The sequence below is a fragment of the Coturnix japonica genome, chromosome 2, assembly GCF_054131305.1.
Source record: "Coturnix japonica strain WE chromosome 2, WE-NBRP24, whole genome shotgun sequence".
Classification (NCBI taxonomy): domain Eukaryota; kingdom Metazoa; phylum Chordata; class Aves; order Galliformes; family Phasianidae; genus Coturnix; species Coturnix japonica.
The window spans coordinates 46,409,099-46,427,378 of record NC_140664.1 but is presented as its reverse complement, the minus strand read 5'-3'; the positions used below and the strand labels follow the sequence as shown (position 1 = coordinate 46,427,378).

Here is an 18,280-nt window from a genome sequence, read left to right as displayed (position 1 = left end):
GAACCCACTTTGAAACAAGTACTGCCTGTTAAGACTTGCAACTTGCTGTGTTCTGAACAGTTGCCGAGGTTTTTCCAGCTCTGCTCTGATAATGTGTGGGGAGTTCGGAAAGCCTGCGCTGAATGCTTCATGGCAGTTTCTTGTGCAACATCACAAGAAGTTCGGCGGACAAAGTTGTCAACCCTTTTTATTAATTTGATTAGTGATCCTTCACGATGGGTAAGAAATGCTTCTTATTTCTTGAACTGCTCTTTAATACAGTTTAATGGTTTGACTGTGATATCCCACATAGAACTTCTCCCCATAGGTGTGGAGAACTTGTTTCACCCATCTTGAGCAAGATTCTTGTTGGAATGCTTGGTTTTACAGTGGGTGTAAACATTTCTTTCTATTTCCACCTCAACATGTAAGAAAAACTGGGCCACCAGGACCCCTTTTCTTAGCTACAGAACTAGCTGTGACTTAACAATGCTAAAGATCATCATCAGATTTTAAAAAATTAGAGTTTATATCTATTTCCCAGATCCCTACCAACGCTTCCTTTTTTGTCTCCAAGGTCTACGTTTTAAACATTACGTTTGTTATTGAGCAGGCTACTTCCACGAGCAGACTTATGACCCTTCCTATTCCTAACAGTGGAGTTTTGTGTTTCATAAGAATGTAATATTTATATAATTTATTTTTCCTTGGACCTTTTCTACTAGGTCCGACAAGCTGCTTTTCAGTCCTTGGGGCCTTTCATATCAACTTTTGCTAATCCATCCAGCAGTGGTCAGTATTTTAAAGAAGAAGATGACAAAAACTCAGAGGACCATGCTTCTGCACAGGAAAACAGGTAAAGAATTTCCTCCTTGGTTTTCTTCTGTGTGAGCTGCAAGTTAAAAAAGATAGATTTCCTGTGTAAACTGAGTAGTTATCTTGGACAAATCTGTAACTTCTTGTATTACCCAATACACTACCAGAATTTATAGTTATTTATTAAAAATACCAAACTACTCAATAGTTTAGAATATCTTCAGGTACCTTAGGATAATACCTTCTATTACAGAGTAACTTGGTAAATGTGGATACTGTCTATCATAGAATTGTATCATAGAATGATTTGGGTTGGAAAGGACCTTTAAGATGATCTATTTCCAACCCCGTGCTATAGGCAGGGGCACCTCCCTCTAGACCAGGTTGCTCAAAACCCCACCCAGCCTGGCCTCGAATGCTTCCAAGGAGGGGGCATTTACAGTCTTCCTGGGCAAAACTATATAGGTGGCTGTAAGATTTTTGATACTATCTTCTATAAGATTCTCATAGAGAAACTGTTGTTGATGTATGAGGCTGCATGAGCAAGCAATAGTCTTACAGGAGCCTCATGAAGTTCAGCAAGGGGAAATGCAAGGTGAGGCCATGTGACCCTTCTCTTTTCAACCAGTCTTTGATTCCGTGATTTATTTTGCTATGGTGTAAGTAAATCTACTTTGATAAATAAGGAGCTGATAGTATTTGTATGAATGTTCTAAAGCATATGTTTGTGACAAGTTTATTTTGTTTTTCAAATGGTTCTTTTGCTTTGTCGCTCAACAGTGAACAAATCAGAACTACAGAAGACATCACAACAGAGGATGAGCACAGCAGAACAGAGGACCTGTCATCACACGTTGACAATGACAATTTTGCAACAAAACTTGAAGGTGCCATGGGAGATCAAAATGTAGTGTCAAATAACTCCCAGACGGAAAGTGATTTCCAGACTGAGTCATCCTTTCATTGCACTTTGTCTTCAGATTCTTGTGGGGGAATGGCTGATGAGAACGAGCCAAGTTCTCATTGCTGTACAGCAGGACTACGGGAGGCTGAGCACAGTTCACAGGAAACCTCTCTTTCAGAGCAGGAATTGTACAACTCTTTCCATTTCTGGAGGACTCCACTTCCTGAAATAGATATTGATTTGGAGCTTCAGCAGACTTCTGAGATAATCCTCAATAGAGAAATTCAGGAACTCACAATGCCGGTATCTCCAAACATTCCTATGGCAACAAGGAAAGAGCTGGAAGAAATGATAGAAAATTTGGAACCCCACATAGATGATCCGGACGTTAAAGGTATAGTAAAATACTGAAGCATTTTTAGCATTTGGAGAGGTGCTCAAGTTGCTTTAGCAGTTTGGGCTTTAACCTTATCTTAAAAGTCAGAAGTAGTACTTTCTCCTCATCCTCAAATATATTGTGTCTATTGTGATTTAATTGGGAAAAGTGACGATATAAACCAAAAGGGAACTTGCATATATGTTTAAAGGCAGTATGATTCCTTCCATAAGCTGAATTCACGTAGCAGTGTAAAATTGTGACTGCTCGGCTTGACAGTGTAATCAAATAGATGAATCCACAGTATAAGCTATTGATCAGGGTATTTTTTTAAATAGCAGATGTGCGAAACAAAACAGATAAAATACTTTCTTTAATTACCAAAAAAATGGCAAATGTGGTTTTCACTTTATGAGCTGTCCATTCTACTTTTAAATAGTTCGTCTTATTGATTTTCCTATGAAATCTTGATTGCTGCAGTCTCACATGGTCTGCTTAGGTTTGCAAAGCTCTTGTGTCGAGCTGAGAACTAATCTGAAGGGAACTGTTGAAGCGAGCCTGCGTTCTCTGCTTTAAAAAGCTCTTGAAGGTTGGAAGAGGGTTTCACAAGTATGGCCATCTGGGTGAGCAGCACTTCAGAGGCACCTCCTGGGCTGAGATAACTTGACTGTTTCACACATACGTACCAGAGATAGGTTTCCTTGCAACACATGTGCTGAATACATCCTAAGGCACATCAGACTTGAGGGTTACAGCCAGAAAGTCCTGAGCTACCAATATGGAAGAACCACGTTCTTCTGAAGCATCCCTAGATGAGAGCATGCATCTATACAAAAGAGGAAAAGCAGGAAGGAAAAAAGTAGTGATTAAGAAACGTATCTTACAGTTTGCATGAAGACTTATGTAGTCTATCTGCTTATACCTTATCTTGTTACGAGTTTGTAAGAATTTCTGTTGAGGGGAACCGTATCGACCTGTATCGTTGTCAGGGTTTTTGAAAGCTTTAAGAAATCCTATTGATGTTCTTATTACTTGACTTCGTGGAGTAACTAGAGATGCTAATCAGGTGGTGTCTGCTATGGGACAGCCAGCAGAGGTCAGTGATTCCTGTTTGCTGCTTGGTGTCAGCGCCAGCCCCTACAGCTGAGCAGGTGTGGAAGTTTGGTCGGAACAGAGCAGACTCCATTTCAGATTTCAAATCCTTGCTCCAAGCCCTGGAAACTGGTGAGGTCTCTAGGAAATATAATTTTCAGCAGTGGCCAGCAGTCACCACTGACCACATATATATATATACATACACACACACACACACACACACACATATATATATATATATATACTGGGAGATGTAAACCTACACATTCCTGTGGAGCACGCCAGCTCTTTTAAAATCATTGTGAGGTCTTTCTTTGGGTTGCTTTTTTCTAGTTCTTTGAGGCTGCTGCTGTCTTCAGTAACTTCAAAAGCTGTTTTTCTTTCCCCATGTACTTCATATCTTTCTTTTTCTAGGGACGTTGTCTTGAGCTTTACTAATTCCGCTCATGTTCTGCACAGGGAGTGTTCAATTATGTAATGTCGGGTTTTCTAATGGTTATTCAGTGGGACATGGAGAGCTTGACTTGCAGGTTACTGGGGCTAGCTGTGGCTTATGCCAGTCACAGCATGCTTTCCCAAATGGAGACCTAATATGGAAAAAAACAGCCTGCATGTGTTACATCAGTAGACCCCTCTCCCATATAAAAACCTATGTTTATAGGTAGCCCCATCCAGCTTGACCTTGAGCTTCCCCATGGATCTACCAGCTCTCAGGGCAACCTGTTGTGGTGCTTCATTAGCCTCATTGCAAAAAAGCTTGTTCCTTCTACCCGATCTAAACCTCACAAGCTCACTTGTTTTAGCTGAAACCATTTCCTCTTGTCCTGTCATAACAGACAAGACAAGGCCCTTGGCAACAGGAGCCGTGGAGGAGCACTGGAAGAAACAAGAAAGGCACTTGGTGATCAGTGAAGTCTGTGGGAGCTACAATTTTGTTTCTTGTAATGGATATATAGCGCAGAAGGGATAACTCCTGTCTGTACAAACGAGTCTGGTTTTCTTTGTATAATTCTTGTAGCTATTCAACATTCAGGTTCTGTGACTTGGTATGGCAGGCTGAGATTGAATACAAACACATGGTTTGTTGTTTAATTTCAAAGTGGGCATAGTGTTTAAGTAACCTGGGAAAAACCATTTGTCTGTGATGAGCGTGGCTTCTGGATAGCTGGGTACATTGAATGGGTCAGGAGGTGGAGGAGAGAAGGCAGAGTGCATCGGTCAGCACTGAATGCTGGGCTGCTATCAGGTAAGATTACCGGTCTGCTTAGTCAAGCTGTACCCAGCGAACATTGCTCCACAAGAGGTTTGGGTTTTTTAACTGGCAGATTCCCTTCCCCTCTTCCCATGAACTCTGAGACATTACTGTGTGGTTCTTCAGCTATTCTTTAATTAAGCCAACATCTGAAAGTTAACTGTGGCCTCACTGTAGGTTTATTGCAGATCAGTCTTTCATCCCTTTCTCTTTCATATGCTGCAGCACAAGTGGAGGTGTTGTCTGCCGCACTCAGAGCATCCAGCTTGAATCCTCAGGAAGAGACAGTGGCCAGCATTGGCAAGGGAACAGACTCTCAGACTGAACTGACCAGCAGTGACCAACAAAATTTTAAGCCTATACTGAGTGATATTGTGCCTTTAATTGGTGACCCTGTTGAGGTAAGAAGTGAGTTTTGTGCTCTTTCTCTCCCCACCCCTAACAGATTTCCATGGCTCCAGGAATAGAGCTGTATTTTGTTTTCGTGCAGTAATTGCAGTTAAACGCTTCCTACTTTGGCTGGCGTTTTGTTGGCTGGTATTGAAACCCAAGCTGCTAAAATAAAATGGGTTTGTTGGGATATTTTTAGTTCTGTTGGTTGTGTTATCTAAGCTGTTGGACTGTGTAGCCCAAAAGCATTCAGGGAGTGGAGGAATGTGGCATTTATTTGGGTACTGCTGCTTATTCTTACATGCAAATATAACAGAACATTGCAAATGTGTTTTAATTACTTAAAAGAACAAAATTCAACCTGATGTTGAGCTTTATTTGCTTCTTTACTGTAGCATCAGTTGTAGTCATTTTTTTTATGCTAACCTATAAAATGATAGAGCAAATGAATCCTCTCTCCTTCTAATATTGGGGGATAACGAGAGTTGTGTTTGCCCAGAGGTAAGTTTTATTTCTGCATGGAATGTGGTGCTGACAGAAAGCTTGTCACTTTTCTTTATATATGTTGTACGTACGTGTTTGGATTTTACTTCCTAAAAGGATGCTCTTAATCTGTCAGTTCCTTGTTTGTTACTGGCACCAAATCAAGGACTCATTTTGCCAGTGCAAGAATATCAAAGAGGTGACCTAGAATTTGGGAATCAAGCTGTGATGTGTTGAGCAAGGGGTCTGTTGCCTCTAGCAGCAAAGAGAGCCCTGATTTTTTGCAGGTAGTTGGTTTTTAGTATTTTGATTTTTGTAGCTAAAGTCAATATGGGGAACAGAAGCTGTAGAAAAATCAGGCTACTGTAATCTGTATTTGAAAGCAGCCGTCACAGTTTTTCCACACAGAGCAAAATCAAACTTTGCTTGTCCTTCCGCAGCTGGGTGGGTTTTTGAAGGGGTTAATGCTGCGTGTTAAAGGGGGTTCTTTTTTTCAATTTAAATAGGCAAAAAGATGCGATAAGGGAGAACAGATGAGTCTTTGGTACACAGATACAGCCTGTTTGTTGAGTGTGAGATGCCCTGTTCTGTTTTATCCTCAGGAACAACCATTCTGCTTCCCTTTTAGGTTATATGCTCTCTATATGGCTCAGTAAACAAATGTAAGCTTTGAGAAATCCCTCGACTCGTTTTCGTAGTGGATGAGTGTGGGAATCCCCTCTTTTTGGTTGGAGGGAGAAGAGGAGGAAAAGAAAAAGGGATGGAGCCTGGAATAAAATTTGCTCATCTCTGCCTGGCACAGCAGAGAAGTGGGGGAGTGCCAGGAGGAGATGGGACTCATATCTGACCCCCTAGGCTGGGGGTGCCTCTGTTAGGAGGCACCAGCAATACTCATCCCAGTGCCATGGGCTTTGTGTGCAACCTCTTGTATAGTATAGGGCTCTTTCGAGCACAACCACAGAGCTCTTGTTACTCTGTAGGGAAAGAAGATCTCATATAAGAGGCTTTTGTGAAGAAGTTTACAGTCCTTTGCTTGAAAAATCTCACTGTCAAAGTGATCTGAAGAATTCACATAGTTAGATGCTCTTGGAACTTACGTTGACCCTGAGAGCTTGCCCTGCAGTGTTTGTGCGTAGATACTTTGGAACGTATCTGGCAAAAAGATCAAATCTCCCTTCCAAATATTCATTACTTGCTTCTTGAAATTCACATGCTGATGACGCAGAGTCCTTTGTATTAGGAGAACTCCAGTGGTGTGACCCATGTGTTACTTACATTTTCCTTAATGCAGTCTCAAAAGCCTCCCTCTCCTATGATTTTCATTCCATAAGAACCCAAGTGGAGCAAACTAAGAGAAGCTTTAGTTTAAAATTTAAAGCAGAAATATTCATTAGTATCCCTTTTGATTTCAGGCTGTATCAAAATTGTATCTGATATTAAGACATGCATTCCTTTAATCTGAGAAAGAGGCCCTGAGGTGAGGGCAGCACTTCCTGGTGTTGATGTTTTTTGTTCAATCCATGCACGTGTTTTGTGCGACTTCTTTCTTTTCCTGTTTTGTTTTTTTTTTAACAGGACATGGATTCCACGCTTCACTATATTCATAATGATTCAGATTTGAGCACCAATAGTAGTTTCAGCCCTGAAGAAGAAAGAAAATCCAAAGTACAGGTAAATGAGGGTTACTTATGCTCTTCTTACCAATGTCAGAAAGACAGAGAGATGTTGGAGAGGGTTCGGAGGAGGGCCACTAAGATATCAGAGGGCTGGAGCACCTCCCCTACGAAGATAGGCTGAGGGGGCTGAGCTTGTTCAGCATGGAGAAAAGAAGGCTGTGGGGTGACCTCATTGCAGCCTTTCAGTACCAAAAGGGAGCCTATAAACAGGAGGGGAGTCAACTCTTTGAAAAGGTAGATAACAGCAGGACAAGGGGAAATGGTTTTAAGTTGAGGGAGGGAAAATTTAGGTTGGACGTAGAGGGAAGTTCTTCACTAGGAGAGTGGTTAGGCCCTGGAACAGGCTGCCCAGAGAGGCTGTGAATGCCCTGTCCCTGGAGGTGTCCAAGGCCAGGTTGGATGGGACCCTGGGCAGCCTGGTCTAGTGTTAAATGGGAAGGTTGGTGGCCCTGCCTGTGGTGGGGGTGGTTGGCGATTCATGATCCTTGAGGTCCCATCCAACCAAACCCATTCTGTGATTCTGTCAGATAAGTGTCAGCTTTGTCTAAATACAGAGATCTCTTTCGTGCTGTCAGTCTCGTGCAGACTGTTTCAGCCTGTCATTTATGATGTAATAAAATTTCTATAAAATATGGCAAACCTCTAAAACAACTGATTTTAAAATACCCAGTGTTTCCAGAGATAATGCCTTAACTCAGCATTTGCTTCTGTTTTAATTACGTATAAGAGGTGGCAGTGCTTTGTGATGTGAGAACAACTCTCATAGATTTTCAGGTTCAAGTTGGATTTTCCATGGAAACTAGTCTGTAATGGAAATAAGGTTATTGAGGAAATGGGGTCTTTAGAATGTTTTGAGTGGAACCACCCCCGCCCCATGGCAGCTTTCTGAAGAAAAAGTGTGAACGTGTTTCATTAAACTCCAGCTGTCTCTGTCTTTTTCTTAAAGGAAAGGAATTGGTATTGTTTCTTAGTTCAGTATAATGCCTGCATCCCTGCAGAACTGTTGTTGTTTGAGTGGAACCCTCTTAGCGCATCTGTGAGCTGAGCTATTCAACAGCTGTATGCTAGGGAGGTATTCTTGTACGCCCCAGTGGGCAAAATGGGTGCCTGAGGTGAAGCGGTAGCAGCTGGAGCAAAGTGTGGAAGCCAGCACAAAGAGGTGTTGGCCAAAGTTTAATTTCTCAGTGGAGGGGGAAAAATTGTTCTTCACCAGAGATCTTTTGGTCTCTGGGAAAGCCTTCTCCTTCGTGATGACCACTTAGGGAGGCAGTACTGATGGCCCTCGCGTGTGGTCTCTTCTTTGGAATATGTTGGTGAAACTCTGTACCAAGTATAAAACCTCTGCATTCTTATTGCAAGACTTCATTAAATGATTATCTGCAGTTGTGGCAAAAAGCGTTCTCACAGCGTTCCTTGGAATTCATATAAACTTTATGAAGGTTAATTGAAAATAAATACCCTTCTCTTGCTGCAGGATGTTGTACCTCAAGCCTTGTTGGATCAGTATTTATCAATGACTGATCCATCTCGCGCACAAACTGTTGACACCGAGATCGCCAAACACTGTGCCTACAGCCTCCCAGGTGTGGCACTTACACTAGGCAGACAGAACTGGCACTGCTTGAAGGATACCTACGAGACGCTGGCATCTGACATGCAGGTAAGGTCAGGGAGCTGCGAATAAAGAATAATGTGAATAATGATCACTTCTCTTGCTGGTTGTTGGGTTGCTCTGCTCTTTAAGCGGAGCTCTCTGTTACTGATGCTATTCAAATAACGAGTTAAAGTATAACTGCCATGTCAGGTGAAGCTGGGGGTGTGTGGTTCTCACGCAATAAGAAAATGGGGCCATTGGACAGAGTGTGTTTGCGGAGATCGATCTCCAGTGGGAATGTGAGGAAAGGTCCCTGATCTCTCCAGATCTCATGGCAGTGCTTGGGATTCTCATCGGTCAGAGAATTTGGGTTGTGCTGCTGTGTGTGAGCAGACTCACATCCCCGCAGGCACGTCTGGAGCTCAGTGAGTCAGGCTCACGCTGCGATCTGGTGGCCCTTTGATGCTGCGCTCAGTCATAAGGGGATAACATCACCATCACGGTGCAGCATCGCTGTTCTAAAAACAAACCCTGGAAGCAGCAGCGCTTTCCTTGTTGCTGGGTGGTGGGGAGGTGGTTCTGTGCACTTTACTGTTGGTTTGCAGTTGTTTCCCAGTCTTCCCTTTCTTCCTTTTTTGGAGATGCTCACTTTTTTTTGAACATTCTCAGACTACTTCCCCTCTCTTGAACTTGCTGCTTGCTCTGTCAGCGCCACAATTCTTACTGATATGTAGTGAGTAATTTTATACGAGGCCATTGCTCAGATTTTCCAAACTGTTGTGCGGCCGATAAATGTAAAACATGTATCAGAACACATTACCCTGTCTTCAACGCTGTTCAGAGTTTCAGCGCCATTCTAATCCCAATTGAGACTGAATCACCAAACTAGGGTGGAAAAAAAAAAACCCACCAGTATCCATGCTTACTGCAAAGTGTTAAAGAAGAGATGATATTCAGCTCTTAAAAGCACTCAGTTTGAGTAGTTACTCAGTTTAGGTTAAGTGAAAGCTCCACTGTTCCTTGGACTCTCTGGGTGAATCTTTACTTATTAGGGAAACTATAAAGGGTTGGAACTTGATGATCCTTGGTGGTCCCTTCCAACCCAAGCCATTCTGTGATTCTAAAAGATCCCAGCTGAAGTATTGCAGGGTGTCTTTCACTTCTCTTCCCTAAGTTCTGAGTGAAAGAACAATGGTGTGGGACTGATTTAAGCTCAAGAATTTGAAACTGAGCACCTGGGTATTCAGGTAGAAGAAATGACACCTCATCATTGGTCTGGGATTTGTAAGTGTTGTAGTTCTCTGGAGAGCCAGCTGATATATTGACCACCAGGTTAAAATAGAGACATCATCTGATCCATCAATAAAATTTACTCTTTTGTTTATCGCCTTATTTCAGTGGAAGGTTCGTCGGACGCTCGCGTTTTCCATACACGAACTTGCCGTCATCCTTGGAGACCAACTTACAGCTGGGGATTTGGTTCCTGTCTTCAATGGCTTCTTAAAGGACCTGGATGAAGTCAGGATAGGTGTGCTTAAACACTTGCATGACTTTCTAAAGGTATGTCTGTATTCATTTTTGGCCCAGCGAGATCATGCAATTTAGCTTTACTTCTTCGTGTGCACTTATTTAACGTAACAGCAGTGTTATTCTCTATGGGGTGCACAAAGGATATTTGCATTTTATCGTGCCCCCTGGGATTTTATTGATATAAGTGTGACGGAGTTTAGCCCAGTGAGGCAGTGTTATTGCTAAAGGTGAATTTTTAGAAATTAAAACAAGTGTTTAATCAATTGTATTTTAAAGCTCTTGTTCCATCCCTGGATGTTTGTAACCTGGATTTCTTCATATAAATTTGTATTTATTGTTACAGCTTCTTCATCTGGACAAAAGAAGAGAATATCTTTATCAGCTCCAGGAATTCTTAGTGACCGATAACAGCAGGAACTGGCGTTTCCGTGCAGAGCTGGCTGAGTATGTGGTTTTCTGGGTCCTTGTTGTCTCCCTTGCATAAAAATTCCCTGTCGTTGTATATCACTTACAGTAGTTTGAAGTTGAATGTCTTTTCATCACTGTGTTGAAAAACGTTGGTGTTTCATTTTAAAGATTTGGTCGTAAGAGTGTTCTAGTAATTATAGTTGCTGAGTCTGAGTAGGCTGAGCTCATGACCATGAAACCAAGATCTAGAGCAAGCAAGCAGCAGAGCATTAGACTTCATGTAGGATGACTTCGGCTTCTTCATGGGTCTGGTAGGAGGGATGCCATGGGAGGCAGCTCCAAAAGGCCAAGTTGCTTGGGAAAGCAGATGTTGTTAAGAAATACATCTTCCAAATGAAGGAAAGGTCTATCTTGGTGCTCAGAAGAACAAGAGTTATTAAGAGCTCTGCTCGGCGAAGAAGGAAACTCGGGGCTGAGCCTGAGTGCAAAATGGTCATAGAAGAGGTGAAGACAGGGACGGGGTGCGCAGAAGGTGTTCAGAAACATTACCCAGGCATGCAGGGTTGTATTAGGAAAGCCAAAACTCAACTAGGGCTGAAATTTGTGTGCTGTCAAGGGCAACAACAGTTTCTACTACTACATGAGCAGTGAAAGAGTAAATAAGGAAAATACAGAGCTGTTGCTGAAGATTGTGGATGGTTTAGTGACGAAAGCAGTCAGTGCATTGAGGGAACAGATTAACCTCCTCTTATGGTCAGCACTCACTAGATCTCATCTGAAGTGATGTACATTTTTAGGGGGCTACCAGTACAGGAAAGATGTTGATGAACTGGAACAAGTTCAACAGAGGGGACCCCAGGATGGTCAGGGCTGTCAGAAGAGGCTGTGGGACTGTGGCTTGTTCAGCCTGGGTATGAGTTTGGGGACACTAAGAGTAGTCTCAAACCCTATGGGGAGTACACAAAGATGGACTCACAGTGGTGTGTGATGGGAGGATAAGAAACAGAAGATTTAAAGTGAAATGGGAGATTCAGACTGGAATTGAGGGAAAATTCTCACCCTGAGGACAGCCAGGGAGGGGCACAAGCATCCCGGGCAGGCTGTGCAGGCTCCATTCCTGGTGATTCTTAAGATGTGAGCAGGCAGATCGGTGTGATATCACAGCTGACCCTGCTTGAGCAGGTGACTGGGCAGTCCTCTTGAGGTTTTCTACAGATGACTTACCTGTTGCTGCTGGTATGGCAGCATTCGGTTGGCTGCTTGTAGTGTGACATGACACTTTTAACATGCTTTTTACCATTCGTACTCATATCTGCAACCTGCTCAGATCTTCAGCTTGATGCACACTGGAGAAAACCAACAAGTTCTCTATGTGCCCAGCGTGCTCCGAAGCAGAGTGTGTTGATCTGATTAAGAATTCTACTTGTTTTGATAGGTATCCTCAATCACTTAAGTCACTAGAGTTGCTCTGTAGCTCTGCAGGTTGTCTGTCCAGGGTGCTAGAATGCCTGTGCGCACTATGCTGTCATCCACAGCGGTGCTGCATGTAAACTGTGGCCGCTGTTGGGATCCCTGTCTTGGAAGTGCAATTTCAGATCCTTTGCCTCTTCCCCAGTCTTTCATTTGTTGAGCTAACTCAGCATTTTACTATTGTAACATTTGCAGGTGACCCCTAGCAAAGCTGACTGTGTTGAAGAATAGAAGGTTTTACTTCCAAATAACTTTATTATGGCTATATTGTATTATGTGGCATAGAGTAACCTGGGTTGAAAAGGACCACAATGATCATCTGGTTTCGACCCCCCCTGCTATGTGCAGGGTCACCAACCACCAGATCAGGCTGCTCAGAGCCACATCCAGCCTGGCCTTGAATGCCTGCAGGGATGGAGCATCCACAGCCTCCTTGGGCAACCTGTTCCAGTGCATCATCACCCTGGCAAGTGTAATCAATATAAGCAATCAATACTTCCTTACTATTCTAATACCCTCTTTGTTTTTTCTTCCATCTTGCAGGCAGCTGATCTTACTTCTAGATCTGTACAGTGCCAGAGACATCTACGACTACTTGCGACCTATCGCTTTCAGCCTCTGTGCAGACAAAGTGTCTTCTGTCCGCTGGATTTCTTACAAGCTGGTAAAACAATCTAAGTCAATTCAGGGTATCAGACTCCTCAGGGTCGGTGGTCAGAAATAATATTCTTTTTATCTCTTTCGTATTTCTTCTAGGTTAGCGAAATGGTAAAAAAGCTGCACATGGCCTCAACGTCAACGTTTGTGGTAGACCTCATGAATGAACTTGTTGAAAAGTTCTGTAGATGCCGCAAATGGTCTGGCAGGCAAACTTTTGTCTTCATCTGTCAGGTGAAACAACTTTGTTCTTGTTCGTATTGTTTGTTTAAAATTATTACTACTACTACTGTTATTTCGATAGGAAGAATTAAGGGGGAATAAGCAGTTGGAAGCACTTAAGTGTCTGTCGTTGTTGATTGGTTGAGATCCTGTTGCCAAAGCTGCATCCTTCAGTGTTGCTTCATATAAGAGCTTGCATGCATGCATGCTTAGCTTAGGTCAGTCTGAATGTCAAACAAACTGAATAAAGAGTCCCCGAATTGGGACTCTTCCTTGCTCAGCACAAATTGGGAATTGGCTAAGCCTGAGTTTTCTCAGCCCTGATTTAGTTCACTGCGTGTGGTTGTGCTGGAAAATATCATATCATGTTATAAAACGCAGTGGATACTGCACACTGTATTCATGCTAGGAAGGTTATAGGATCTGTCAGCTCTGATTATGTGTTGGGATTTTGTCTTCACCATGCTGAAATCTAATGAAATTGCATCTGTCTTCCTGCCAGACTATCAGTGAGGATGACTGCCTGCCCATGGACCAGTTTGCTGTGCATCTGTTGCCACACTTATTACACTTGGCATCTGACAGGGTTCCAAACGTTCGAGTCCTGCTTGCAAAAACATTAAAGCAAACGCTTTTGGAGAAAGGTTAGTGGTCAGAAATAGTTGCACTGGGCTGACCACATGTCTTTGTATCCCACCACTTTCCTAGAGCCAGCTGGGAAAGATGAAACAGCCTGAGATGTGGGTCATGGTTGCTTTTCCTGTCTCCTTGGGGGTGGGGTGTTACCTTGGCTTAGATAAACTTTAAACCTTATTGTGTCATCAGCCATAGTTCTGTAATGCTGGAAAGTGTGAGCTCACGCTCATGTTTTTTCCTGCCCCATTTTTTTCTGAATGAGTGAGGTTGTACGGATTATTTAGGGTACAGAAAGTACGTGTGAACGATGTGCAAGTGTGATTGAAGGAAAAAAGTCCTTCAACGCGAATCGAACAGCTGTTCTCTCACTGGGGTGGAAGAGATGGCTGCTGTTTGTCTTTATGTTTTATGGTAGCGGTGAGAAGGAAGTTTTTCTGGTGTCTGTTCAGGGTGGAACCAGGACATGCTGTGTTCAAATTGCAGACTGTGCTTAGGAAGGGATCCCCAGAGCATGGCAGGTGCCAGAAGAGGCAGCAGTGCTCACATTCCAAAGTACTGTAATGCAAAGTAGCATTTGCGGATTACAGCATTTTGTAAACCAGCAGAGAGTCTGCACTTAAACTACTTCATTTCTGGTCACTTTCTTCCTCAAAATCCATACCCTGGCTCGAGGACTGCCATTCTATCATAGAAGACTTTGGGAACATGAAGTGGTACGACTGAAATGCAGAGTGTTTATAAGGGCACAAAGGATGCCCACTCAGTGAGATGTAGGTTACCGCCAGCTGTCGTGTGTTTGCTGGAGGCTCTGAGTAGGCATATTATGCAGCTACTGTGGATCAGCTGATGTGCAGTGAGTTGTTATCCTGCGCTAACTGTGCCAAGGCTGCTGCTCTTCTTGCTGTTTCTGTATCCCATTGAGGCTGTTGTTGTTGTCCTCAATATCTTTGTGTTCCCCTCCTGGATCGTACAACTCCATTCCGTATTGCCACTGTGTAAAGCCATCATGCAGGCAGTCCCTGCCTCAAAAACGTGTGTGTGTGTGTGTGTGTGTGTGTGTGTGTGTGACAGGGGTGGGGGAGAGATTATGAAAGGCAGATGTAAAAGATGTTTGACCACACGCGTGCGCTGTTTGTCTCCTGGGACTTTGAGCCCCACGGGCGGCATGCTGAGGTTGGCCTGGAGGTGTCTGCTGCCTTCTGCTCCTGTAAGACTTTGGCATTTTCTCTTACAGAGTATTTTCTGAATTCTGCCAACTCTCATCAGGAAGCTGTGGAGCAGACGATTATGGCGCTTCAAATGGACGACGACAGCGACGTCAAGTATTTTGCAAGCATACACCCCGCCAGCACCAAAATAGCGGATGACGCCATGAGCACTGCTTCATCCACGTATTAAACATCTCCCCAATGTTGCTATAATTAAAAACTAAATCTTGAAACAAAACTATCCTCGTGCTTCTGAAATGGTTGGTAGAGGACACAAACCTCTTTGGAAGGAGACGTTTCTTGCCAGAACCAACAGGTGGATGTGATCTAAACCTGATTCCAGGGATTTTAGGTCGAGGAAATGTAAACCTACTTATGTCAGCTTGACTTGAGGAAAAAAAAAAACACTGCTCAGAGGATTATTTTTGCCACCGAAGCCTTAAATCTTCTGTCTTCCTGAACAAATAAAACTTGAATTGGCAGATCATTTTCATTGTAGAAAGGATGTGATTTCCAGAGACCTGCGTTGTTTCTCCTGAGGAGTTAACTGAGGTATTTTCTGTAGCAACTGATAGGTGAAATGGCTGGAAAGGCAAATCTGTACCGGGACGTAAGACCTGCAGTATTAGCGCTCAGAGTTTTTATCGTTCAAGGACTCGATCTGTGTGCAGCTTGGCACACCCTTAAGCGGGAATAGCTTTCATGTGTGTCAATGGGGAAGGTAAAAATTAGGATTTCTCTTAAGGGCTCAGTGCTAACACTAACCTAGAATTTGATTTTAATCCTTAAATGCAGCATATTGCTGTGCCCATTAGCAGAAAACTTTGCTGAGTACCTGCGTCCTAATTATTTTCATGCTGGTCATGACCTAAAGGAAATTTATTAGCACATATACTTTAAGTCAGGTATTTTTAACTTGATCGTGATCAGCTCTGAGGTGCGACGTTTTTCTTCATTTACTGTACATATCTGTGAGCCTCCTTGGAGTGCCGCAGTCTTTAATCATGTTGTTTAAAGCTGTTGTGATACAAGTTGTTCTCTACTTGTCCAAATAAAATTTAATAAGAAGATTGGAAGCAATCTTGTGACCTTTTTAAGACATTAAAAGAATAAGTTTAAAACTTGTGTCTGTTTTTTTCCCAGTTCCCTTGCTCTGCTGACTGTATGAGGAGAGGGAATTCCATGATGGTTAGGAAGGATTTTGTACTTTGAGATGGTGTGCAGTGCAGCATGGATGCGTTTTGGACACTCAGTTGAAGTTTTGCTGGGCTCTCTCTTCGGAAGCCCAGGTTTGTTTGGGGTGGTTTGGTTATTTTAGGTTTCTCGTGTAGGGTTGTTCTGCTGCCATACTAACGTGGTGCTGCATTAACCCAGCACAGCCCAGCATCACCTCTGCTGCCTTCAGGTGTTCTCCAACATTTAGAGGTAAGATAACTTTAAGTTGGAAAAAGCGATATTGGTCTTCAGAAGCTGTTTCTCTTTGTTCTGTATTTGTTCAGTATGCTGGAGGTGCTTCTCAAAGAAGATTGAGGCTACATATCTACATTTGTTCTTTGCTGGTCAGTAGGCAACTTTCAGCCCAACCCAAAGAGGTGTTTGTTTGCATGGGTCTGGCAGCCCATGTAGATCTGGATGTCATGTCAGCTCATCCCATCAGTGCTTTTGGATTCTGCCTTTCAATTCTACTCAACAAGATTCGGATCAGAAGGAATGAGAGCCTGAGATGATGGAAAGGCTGTAGGGTTTGATCTTAGTAGAGGCTGGACTACTTCCAGCTGATGGAACTGCACTGTGAAGTGAGTAAAGGGTAAGTAAGCAAACAGGTTTTTAACCATCTCACAGCTCTCCTTGTTCTCCTTGGCTGTATAACCCTACCATCCTGCATGCCTGTCTGGGCAGTAGAGGATCCTGGTGCTACATGGGGAGAATTGGCTGCATTAGAAATACACAGTATGTTATGTATATTGTGCATTATGAAGCAGATAATCTCAGAACTCCTTTCAAATGGCTGTCGAATTTATTTGCTTGATAAATACAATCCTAACAAAATAAAAGTTAACTGGATCGAGAGATTTTTCTGAGGAACATTAGAAAAATCCGTGACAATTTGAATAGGAATTAATTAATTAGTGTGAAAGAAACGACAACGACAACAAAGTTTAAATATAAAATGTAGGTAAGGAAGGCAAGGGAGAATGCTCTATTTGACATCTGTCATAGCTGACCGCTTCTGCTGTTTATAAACTTCTTTCCCAAGTTTAAAAAAATACTATGCAGTTTTCTATAACATATCAAAGCATTATTTGTACAAAATCAAATCATGGCCAATGCTTCGCAACAGTGCAATTAGATACAGGATTATAACCGCGTCCAACAGGTGCTGAAAATAAATAGCCCGATTAAGAAAGAAGAGCAGCTCTCTGCGCCTGCCCCGTAATGGGGGGGTGGTGCTGACAGAGAGGTGAAACAGGAACGTCCCTCAACTGCCTGCAGGGCTGAAGGCTTCAGTGTGGTGGAGGTGGTAAATAAAGCAGCCACCAGGCTGACATACAACGCCAACCCAAGGCTGCTGGGCCTGGTGCCTCCAGCTGGTGCCGTTCCTTCAGGGCAGCAGCACAGACCTGTCTCACAGTGGGTGTGACGATGGTTAGTGAGTGAGCGGATGCATGGGCTGCACTGCTACACATGAACAGCTCTTGGTGAATGTTTCCATCATACAGAGACATAAATAACATCTGTCAAGTTTTACATTTATTCAGTACACCTTAGAACAAAAAACGAAAGTTGTTTAAGGGCATGTCAGGTAAACGTGATACCCCGCGGTCTCCCACCGCTTCAGCCAACCCAGGATCAATTTAAAGCTCCCACATATATAATCTGCATCAGAAAGGTATCAAAGGCACAAGCAAGAAGTGACGAGGTTAATAAGCAGAAATAATGGTGAATGAGTAGAATCGCAGGGCAAATAATTAGTACGTGTCGGTGCGTTTGCTGAAAATGAAACCTTCAGTTCTGCTCTGATGAATGGAAATAATGGGTTTGGTTTAAAATAAAACTGTTACCAATTCTTGTAAATCACCTGAAGGAAATCAGTTGTGAAATAATCTGATAGAAGCTGGAGAACTCTTCTGGCCTCTCTGTGCTCACCTGAGCCCGATGAGCAGAAGCCACAAGAAGCAGAGACAACAACCTCCAGGCTTAGCAGACAAAGTTCTTTACAGGATGTACACAGCCAGCAGCCACTAGTGCAGTTGGACCCAAACGTCAGTAATTTGCACACGGCAGTTGATGTTACATTACAAACACCCAAGGAGCCTGATCAGATCGGAGTTTCTTTCCTATCTTTGCTTGGCGATGGCTTCACTTGCTGCTCCTTGCTGGCTTTTGGCTGCTCTTTGGCTGCTTTTGTCTCCAGGACCCCGTCCCTTTGCTGCTGTGAAGCACCCCCACGCTTTTCCGCCTCCTCCTCCTCCTGCTGCTCAGACTTGGCTCGCTGCAACAGTCGGAGCTGCACGCGCAGCTCAATGATGGCCTCTCGTTCCTCATGGATTGCTTGGTTCAGGTGATTGTTCTTTATCTTTTAG

At 43.2% G+C, this 18,280-nt stretch overlaps 2 protein-coding genes across 22 annotated transcripts in view; one reads left to right on the top strand and one right to left on the bottom strand.

Annotated features, from left to right (window-relative positions):
• Positions 1-15,817, top strand: part of PPP4R1 (protein phosphatase 4 regulatory subunit 1) — a 52,746-nt gene extending 36,929 nt beyond the window's left edge. For all 14 annotated transcript variants that reach the window (XM_085539721.1, XM_015855263.3, XM_085539717.1 and 11 more), the window contains 12 exons: positions 61-219; positions 705-835; positions 1,576-2,093; positions 4,648-4,823; positions 6,871-6,966; positions 8,446-8,631; positions 9,964-10,125; positions 10,439-10,539; positions 12,517-12,637; positions 12,730-12,864; positions 13,355-13,496; positions 14,723-15,817. In XM_085539721.1, coding sequence (XP_085395847.1) covers positions 61-219; positions 705-835; positions 1,576-2,093; positions 4,648-4,823; positions 6,871-6,966; positions 8,446-8,631; positions 9,964-10,125; positions 10,439-10,539; positions 12,517-12,637; positions 12,730-12,864; positions 13,355-13,496; positions 14,723-14,886 — 2,091 coding nt within the window. In that variant the 3' untranslated portion in view covers positions 14,887-15,817. The remainder of the gene's footprint in view (positions 1-60; positions 220-704; positions 836-1,575; positions 2,094-4,647; positions 4,824-6,870; positions 6,967-8,445; positions 8,632-9,963; positions 10,126-10,438; positions 10,540-12,516; positions 12,638-12,729; positions 12,865-13,354; positions 13,497-14,722) is intronic.
• Positions 15,818-16,691: 874 nt separating this feature from the next.
• Positions 16,692-18,280, bottom strand: part of RALBP1 (ralA binding protein 1) — a 34,763-nt gene continuing 33,174 nt past the window's right edge. For all 8 annotated transcript variants that reach the window (XM_085539724.1, XM_015855269.3, XM_085539725.1 and 5 more), the window contains one exon: positions 16,692-18,273. In XM_085539724.1, the coding sequence (XP_085395850.1) occupies positions 18,016-18,273 (258 nt within the window). In that variant the 3' untranslated portion in view covers positions 16,692-18,015. The remainder of the gene's footprint in view (positions 18,274-18,280) is intronic.